Genomic DNA, 9,623 nt, shown 5'->3' with positions numbered 1-9,623 from the left:
GCGGCTTCGTGGTGGGCATCGACACTCTGATCGTGAAAGTTTAATCGATCGGTCGATATGACGAGCAAGAGAGAAGCGTAGGATCGACGATTCGAAACTCGGTAGGATCGAAAACTCGAACGGTGTCGCTTTACCCGAGAGAAGAACAGAGCGAGGAAATAATCGCCGAACGAGACAAGGACGGTTTGTGCGTAGGTGACACAGCAAGGGGCTGTGGGGGAGGGTGAGGGGCGGGGAAGGGAAGGGAAGAGAAGGGAAGGAGGCGTGTAAGAGAGAGTAAGAGAGAGTAAGAGAGAGAGAGAGAAGTCGTATCGCGCGCGAACAAACTCAACGAAGATGAAGAGTGGAGCAAAGGCACGATTGTTGGGAATCGTCTGCGGAGTGATTCTGTTCGATTGCGGGAACGCATTGGCGGGTAGCGAGATCTACGCGAAGACATTCCCGAGCCAACAACATCCGTCGGACCCGTGCTACGACGAGGACAGACCGCGTCGATGCATCCCGAATTTTGTGAACGCGGCATTTGGAGCGGCGGTGGAGGCTTCGTCGACCTGTGGAAGCGGCGGGCCCACGAGGTACTGCGACGTGATCGAACAGCCGGGTGGTAGCACGGGTATAGGTCAGTGCCACATCTGCGACGACAGCACGCCGCGACGTCGATTTCCTGCGAGCTACCTCACGGATGTGAGCAACCCCAACAACGTGACCTGCTGGCGAAGCGAGCCTCTTGTCACCTCCCAGAGTTTCTCCGCACCGCCAGACAATGTGACCTTGACCCTCTCTCTAGGAAAGAAATACGAACTGACCTACGTTAGCCTGCAATTCTGTCCAAAAGCGGCCAAGCCGGACTCGATCGCGATTTACAAATCGATGGACTACGGGAAGACGTGGCAACCGTTCCAGTTCTATTCGTCTCAGTGTCGGCGAGTATACGGCAGACCGAATCGCGCCACCATCACAAAGGCGAACGAGCAAGAGGCCAGATGCACCGACAGTCATCGATATACCGGTGGTAACGGTCTCGCGCCCGTCGGCAGGATCGCGTTCAGCACCCTGGAGGGCCGGCCGTCGGCTTCCGACTTTGATAACTCGCCGGTTCTTCAGGATTGGGTTACCGCGACCGATGTTCGCGTCGTCTTCAATCGGCTTCACATGCCCCAGCAGCCGTCGCAGGAACAAGTCTTGCAACTAGGTGGAACTGGCGACGATCACGACCGCGATCATGGCCTCGGCCTCGAGGAGTTGGCGAAACGCGAGAGGGAGAGAGAAGAGAGGTTGAAGAATCAACAGAAGAGCCCCGCTCGTGCTGGTTTGCTCGATTCATTGGCGACCGCTTTGCCCTCGGTACACCAGGTTATCGCGCCGCAAGAGATGCAATCGAACGACGCGGTTGATGACGATGAGAGCGAGTTTGCAGCGGCGGCGGCGGCGGCGGCGGCGGCGGCGGTCACCGTCTCGACCAGTACGAGCAGCACCCTCGCCAGCAATCATGGGTCCAGCACGCTGGCTCATCATTACGCGGTCTCGGATTTCGCCGTCGGCGGCAGGTGTAAGTGCAACGGCCACGCGGCAAGGTGCATCCAAGGCAAGGACGGCGAGGTCGCCTGCGAGTGTAGGCACAACACCGCCGGCAGAGACTGCGAGAGGTGTCGCCCGTTCCACTTCGATCGACCATGGGCACGAGCCACTGCCAGAGATGCCAACGAATGCAAAGGTTAGTCTCTCTGTTCGTTACAAGCTGCCCTCGACTATCTCCAATCTCTAATTCGAGTCTCTCGATTCGAATCGAATCGAATTTCAAGCTTCTTCGATTACTTGGAACTGAGTGTTTTCTAGAACGGTTCCAACGTGCGACGCGCCGTGCCGTGCCGGTACCTTTTCCGTCGATCCTCCGCCGTTTCCACGTAACACGTGTGTGCTTAACACTTAGTATTCCCGTGCCCGTGCACGAGCCACGCTTAAAGATTACCGCGGCTTTCCTCGAAATAGTTCCAAATAGTTTAGATTTACACGCACGTAAGGTGCTTCCGATGTTCATTCATAGCGATTTTTCACGATTTACGATCGAGTTGGGTCGTTGTGTGATCGTTTAACTAATTTTCAATTTATTTTATTTATACGACGCGTATGCGTGGTTGCGATATCTCGTTTCGTCCGGGTGTTGTACTCCGTGGTATATGTAGTATCCTATATCTTGTTACGGTATTTATCGTGTACATTTCTTATAAGTATTTCTGATTGCGAGTAACATATAGATATTTTGACGAGTTGCGCGTTCTCTCGAAGCTCTGGCTGTAAATCGTCCCGTATTGCCCATAATCCACAATCGAAAGGACGTAGTTTCAAATGTAAAGGGTGTCCATATTCCGACAAAATGAACATTTTCATCTGTACCTATGGGATTACGAATACTTTCAATCTCGGTTCTATTTCATTCAAAATATTTTCCTGCCGAACAAATTCCGATGTCGCAAAGTCGCGTACATACCTATGACCTATAAGAGATCCGATTTCTATTTAAGATGAGAGAAGAGACACGACAAAACATCGAAAAGACATCTGTGTCTTTAGAAATAGAACGTATTCATATTTCTGAAAGGTCGAAGCAATTTGCACCATTTATTTGTCTATTTTTCGTTGATGTACGAGTAAGTGTATAGGTATAACCTTCCTTAGGCTTTTCAAGCATATTAAGATGAGTAATTAACGCTGATCTCAGATTTTCAACTGTTACAGCAGCCGATACACGGTTGATTCCGAAAGTAGAAATCTTTTTTACGCCTCGTACGTGTGCCCGTGTGTATGTGTGCAAAATTAAAAGTCTTTAGAAGTCTTCAAATTAAAAGTATACTTTATATACTTTATATACTTTTATATACTTTAAAATGAAAACTATAAGAGTCTTTTCTATCTTTAATACTTTATATAGGTACGTATATATACACGTACGTATATCGAACGATAGAAAATTTTATTTGTATATATTGACTACTCGGGATGATTATTTGGTCACGCACCGCTTAAAACGATAGAAAATGAACACGACGAAGAGTTCGTTTCTCGTTTCGTTTCGGTGACTGGTTCCTCTATCCTTCGTTCCGCATCTTCCATTCTCGATTCTCGTACTCGTATCCCGATTCTCCGTGTTCCGTTTCACTCTTCGTGATGCCATCTCTTACTCCCTTTCTCTGTTTTGTCCGTGAGTCGACCCTAGGGGTAGGGCGTGGGGGCACTCCTTTCGGTTCACCCCTTAATTCGAAGCGGCGAAGCGTTGCCTCGAGACTCGGATCGAGGATGTATGCTCAAATCAAAAACGTCAGGGGCAAACCACCCTCTAAAATCGTTTCGAATCGATAAAGGACGCCCTCTTCGCGCGACAACCGCGATCCGCACCGGCTACGCAATATCGCGACATTAGTGTTGTAGCATTCTTTTTTTAAAGATTAGATGTCGACAAATGTCAACTATGATCAACTATGTACCTGTTTGTAAAGCGGTGAATTTTTCGTTGGAAATACGTACAATGAAATGTCTTGAAATGTTGTGCAACTTTTGAAAAAATACGTTTAGAGTCACGGTTTTTCGATTCTAAAAATACCTTTTCATTTTATTCTATGTCACTTTCTATTTTGAAAAAGTGTTAATACATACAATCGATAGATGCGCAAGTGTTGCGAAATGGGAACGACGACTTTCGAAACATTTCGATTTCAAGTAACAGATTAATCGGTCACTACTTTCACAGGATATATTATTATTTTGAAAATTATTCAAGATCTTTCAAGTAATCCACATTTTAAAAAATTATTTCACCACCTCTTTATTGTTTATACCTTTTATAGTTTGAATATCTATCTATTAAAAAAATGAAAAGTGCTGTTACTTCGTTTCTTTGCCTTCTTTTTTATCAATTTTATATGTATTTCGTAGAGAAATATTAAAAATATTAAAAACGTTAACGTTATCCATATGTCGCCTCGTAGTAGATATGTATCTGCTTACTAATAAAGTAGACAGATTGAGAGTTTCTAATAGCTTGATGAAAATAGATTTGATTTGTTAATACCAATTATTACTGGCAGAAGTCTGATTCGATCTGACCAATTTATGTTGGTAAGTACGTAATACCATGTAATTGGCAATTCTCAGTGAAATATCTCCAAATGAAATTTCCCATTTGTCGATTCCAGTGAAAATGTATAAATGAGAACGAAACGGAATCCCTGGTCGTACCTTGTAATTGCAATAATTGAGACACTCTTAAGAACCAATGAAACTGTTTGGTTCGTGCTAAAACTAATTATCGTTATTCGATCAAGTACATTTGTATAACAAATTCTGTGATTATACATAGATACACCTATAGATATTGGGCACTCGTAGAGAAAATGAAGTAAAATTTTTATCATAGAGGATTTCATGTCGCGAAAAACGATAATTTTGGAAAATTGTTGCATGTCGTTCTTAATTAAAAAGATATGAAAAAATTTGACAGGTATTTCAGGTACTTCACTTTTTGAAACTTCTTAAAACTTATTTAAACGATCGTAGTTATTTCCACTTAATCTCATTCGTAACATTTTAAAAAGAGAAAACCAGTGCAGCGAATGTACAATTCAAAATGTATTATATGTTACTATAGAGACGTGTCCTAGAAGTTTTCGCTAGACTCTTCATTAATATTAGATATAAAGATACGACAAATAAAAGAAAATAGTACAACAAATAAACGCTATGCTAAAAAAAATATCTATAATTTGATAGTTTTAATACAATATAATGAATTACATTGTGCATTCTCCTCTGTAGAGGTATGTATTATATGTATAGGTATGCCTATATGTATATAAGTATGTACAAATGTATAAAATATGAACAATATATTATGAGGTATGAGGTACACTGAGGACAGAACTCATAAATGTCATGCTTATGGCAAGCAGCGCTTTGGTAATATAGTATATACGAATCGGTGCAAAAAAAGAAAAAGAAAAGAAACAGGAAACGGATAAGGCCCGTAAATTTTACTCCTGTACATGCAGCGTCTGTGCCCTTTCTGGCAAATGTACGCGCAATATAAAGTAATTCCAGTTCTTTTCAATGTTTCCTAGCTGCACGCCTTTTTGTTCTTGCAACATAAGCTAACGCCGTTTAAGCGCTTAAGTAACATATGCTAGAGTTTACAGTTTGAGTAGTACAAGCGGCAGTATGTGTTTTACGATGTACGTATGTACGTTTGTACGTGTCTCGTGGAAATATGAGATTTCCAGGTCCTTTTCTGTTCGGTATTCGCTGTTCAGGCAGGCCTGTTAATTTAGCTGTTCTCTAATTTTTTAAATTAATGGTTTCTTATTATCGTGAAACTGTACCAACTTTACAATAATCGTTCTTTACGTTACTGCTTTGTTTCATTTCTACTAACAAGATCTTCTCACATAATATCTTATCGACACTAACACTATTACGCATATAGTAGAGATTGACAGATTATAAATTTCAAGTTAGATGATTGATATTATTAGTAATACGCTTTGTAAGCGTTCATTGCATAATGATCGCAATTTTATGAATTGTCAAACTTTATATCGTAAAATTTTTGCAGAGTCTTGGAAAACGAACTTTTTCTTCCAAATTGATCGCTTAAGGATTTATGAATTTTCATCGATCGATTTGTAATATTTACTCGTGAAAGTTTATTGCTAAATTTACCGTTATATCTATGCAAGAAAATTGATTAGTAGATATAACGGTGACTCGTAACTATGTTTATGGTGATTTGTAAGATTTTTCACTAATAGGTGGTATTGGTTCGATTGTACCAGGCGGCTAAAATCTGGACACTGTTCGAAAACGTAGATTCTAGATAATCTGACATTGATTGGTTTAAGCATTCATAGACTTAGTACATTTAACGTTTGATTCGGAATCGATCTTTTACCAGTCGTGAATTATTCAGTTCGCGTGACGATTTCGTTCGCATTTTCTACAGGGAATTCCGCGTTTCGAATACGACCTCGGTTAATAGGAGTGTTTAACTTGGAACATGGTTTCACTTTTCTTCGTTCGATTTATTTCATGTCAATGCACGCTTCTGCTATCTTCCTGTAAATTGATTTCTAAGGTTTCGGTTGGATAAAGGTGGAAAAAGACAGATCTCGGGGGGCCTAGGTGTGTTGCCGTTAATGTGACACGGAACGCTGTAAACTGTAACTGCTATTTACGGCAATGAATTATGTTCTCAAGGGTTCGTTTATGTTTATACGACGCGTAGTTATACGCGTATCTATATATACATGCATATGTACCGTAATTCTTGCTCCGTGCTTTCCTTCTTTTTTTATTCTTTCATTCTTTCCTTTTCCTTTCTTTCCCTTTCCTTTCTTTCTCTTTTATACCTTTCTTTCTTTTTGCTTTCCTTTGCCTTTTTTCCTGCTCTTCACTCTGTGTCGTTTCTCGTTTACTCGTGACATAGCTAAGTATATGCAATTTTTCTAGTTAATAGTTCTCTCGTGTAATACTTTTAAAAACGTTTTGCGCTCCCAGGGTATTTTCGTTGTAGTTAGTGGACAATCGTATTCTGATGTTAATCATTAACGTGTAACAATTCGATAGAGAATTTGTCAAGATTTTGTAGCAAACGGTACACTATATGCAAAATGTTGCAACGTAAAAAGATATAATATAATGTAAAATAATTAAATTGTAAATGATAGGTAGTAACTAGTAATTTATAAAGAAAATAGGAACGTTTTTGTAGCGAATACAGAGTGTTTCGTACAATTTGACGAAGCTATATCACCGAAATGATGATAGAGATTGAAAAAGGTATCAAACGACACGAGCATACTTTCTTTTTTTTATTTAAAATTTCACATTCACAATTTGTCCAATTTGGACATTTGGTAGAATTTTTTATCTGTACGAGCATACTTAAATAGGGTATGTTCCGTATAGGTATTCATGTATGTTTCTGTGTATGTTTTTTATTAAGCGTATGTATATATGTGCTTGCAGAGTGTAAATCGGTACATTCTTTTTTTGAGTGCAATTACCTATCCGATCTTATTTAACGTATATCGATTCCTAGATGATCGAAAACTAAACTTCGACAATTGAAAAAGAATGGAATTACGTAAAAGAAACAGAGCAGATTGCGACCAGTTTCAGCTAGAAACGTACCTGCCTGCCAACAGAAATTTCAGTCAAAGAAGAAAACGACGAAGAGGCTTAGCCTGAAATTCGTCGCGCCCTTCTGTGAACAATTACGTGAATGACAGAAACACTCGACGATTTTATTACGGGGATCCTTTTCCAATTAAACGGTTGCTATGGTGATGGTTATGAGTGCTTGCCTATGGCATCCGTAGGAATACAACTTGGATCGCGTCGTTTTTTTCCTCGCATCGCGTAGGTCAATTTTTTGTTAACAACTATTTACGAATATTTAATCTATCTCCAAGTATATGCGCAGAACGTTAAGTTTCTTGATAGAATTTTATTTTTCCAAGTCGATAGGTATATAATTTTGCCGAAAATTCATCGCATCCTTCTGCATGTTGAATAATCGAAGAATTTGTAACTAACGTTATTATGATTGCACATACTGATTGAGAAACTATTTCTATAATAGGTAATGATAATGGAATAAAGTGAAATTTTGGAGACGTATTTATATTTATAGAAATAGGTATATTTACGTACGTATGTAGTTGGTCTTTTAAATGTAGATGTATATCTTTCGTAAAGGATACGGATTTTTCAAAATATTTATATAGGCAAATATAAAGATGTTTTGAGATTCGATTAGATTATATCTGCATACGTAATTTGTTGCAAATATATACGTTAAGTATGCTTAAAGTAGCAAAATTTGGCGTTTGCACGTAAAGACTGACAGGGGTTAACGATAATAGTGGCAAGAATGATAAGCTTTCTAATAATAAGCTTTGGTAAAAGTTGCATCGTTTCTGTGTCGCGTGACGAATAGAGAAATCAGAAATCATAGTCCTTCGCTGCGAACACAACGAGTTAGTTTCGTGGTAGTGGAACGGGTAATATGTAGTCGTTGTGAAATGCACTTGTAAAGAAGAGACGAAATACCGTTCGAGAGACGGGGAATCGATAAAGAAGGTGGTACGCTGTGTAGGTAAACGTAAACGGCTTTCGTTCAGCTACAGAGTACGTGTATACGTGACAGAGACGAGAGATGAAAAAAAAAAAAAGAGTGGAACGAGAGGAAAGAGAGGCAAGGAAGAAAACAGGGTGACGAAACGAAGGAAGGGAGTTCGAATTAAATTACATTTTAATTTCGCAGCCATTTCGCAGCGCACACCGCGATATGCCAAATATCCGGTGCAATTTACATTTTAAATTGGACACTTCTTGCCGCGATTCGAGGGTTTCGTGAGTTTCGTCGGTAGTTGGCATCGTCTGGCGAGGTTGTTGTCGTTTCCATAAAAAGCATGCACGTTTACCCCTCTCTGATGGAGATTTTCGAAAACTTGAACGCACCCGGTGCGCGTTGATTCCTTGTAAAAACCAGCCGAGTATTTCTTCGCCATCGCAGCATTCCTATACTCGAGTATTCTACTTTTTCAATTCCTGCGAGAAAATTGTCTCGAATTTCCTTTGCTACGTTTCACCTTAACCGACCACTTAATTACGAGCACCTCTTGAATTTCGTTCTCGTTCTCACTGCTACGCGGATTCATCATTGCGTCTTATCGCCAATCCCTTGTTTCCCTTTTTTTCTTCTTTTTGAGCATTGGAAGTAGTTACGACGGTTTACTTGTGACAAACGGATACGAAGGTAGGTATTAGGTTTATGCATATATTAATGATTGTTTCAAAAGTTTCTTCCGTTCCGTTTGTTCCGATAGAACAAAATGGATCATACGTAATTCAATAAAATAATATAGAACAAAAAATGTTGTGCATCTATTATTTCCTTATAAAGCGAGAGGAACTTTTGGGGCAAGCTAATGAAATTCCATTTCTCTTGATTGTTCGAGTTTGAGTTTTGTGGCATTAGTAGATGTCGTGAATATTGTTTATTATTTCATTATTTTTATGTACGTATAAATCATTACGTGCCGTTAGTCCTTAGACTAAGCAACGAAATAACTCGTAAAAGTCAAGTTTACTTTTATCGGATGTTTTATCGGAGAAAACGATGTTTGCAACTAAAGCAAACTATAAATGAGAAAAAGGATTCAATTGTGTGATAATGAGTAGGTACGTACATACACGCATGCGTAAAAGACGTTTTTAATATATTATATTATCGTTGTGAGTAATTCGAACGCGTATCGTACTACGTAACACGATTCAGAATATAAAATTTGTAACAACCAGTTAGCAAAGTTTAATAACTGGATGAAACAACGTTGCTTGCAAATTGGTCAGCTAAAAAGTTTAAGCGAACAAAGTTGATACAGATAATTCGAAAAGTATGCAGAAATAACAGATAACTTTCGACAAAATCAAAATGGTAGTCGTATGACGGATTGTTTTCACTTGTAAGTACTCCTGTTTTCCTGACACGTTTCGGGACCGCACGAATGTTATTCTTTGCCCGGTCCCCGTGGTCTTACGCCGACGCGACGCTCGTACAACGTACAACG

At 39.9% G+C, this 9,623-nt stretch overlaps 1 protein-coding gene across 1 annotated transcript in view; it reads left to right on the top strand.

Annotated features, from left to right (window-relative positions):
- Positions 1-246: 246 nt before the first annotated feature.
- The window catches only part of LOC117211016 (netrin-1-like), a 110,403-nt gene continuing 101,026 nt past the window's right edge, over positions 247-9,623 (top strand). The window contains exon 1 of the mRNA XM_033454568.1: positions 247-1,714. Within this exon, the coding sequence (XP_033310459.1) occupies positions 337-1,714 (1,378 nt within the window). The 5' untranslated portion in view covers positions 247-336. The remainder of the gene's footprint in view (positions 1,715-9,623) is intronic.

Source organism: Bombus bifarius, unplaced genomic scaffold (assembly GCF_011952205.1).
Source record: "Bombus bifarius isolate JDL3187 unplaced genomic scaffold, Bbif_JDL3187 scf7180000008214, whole genome shotgun sequence".
Taxonomy (NCBI): Eukaryota; Metazoa; Arthropoda; class Insecta; order Hymenoptera; family Apidae; genus Bombus; species Bombus bifarius.
The sequence above is the reverse complement of the archived record's forward strand: the minus strand, read 5'-3'. Positions and strand labels throughout refer to the sequence as shown.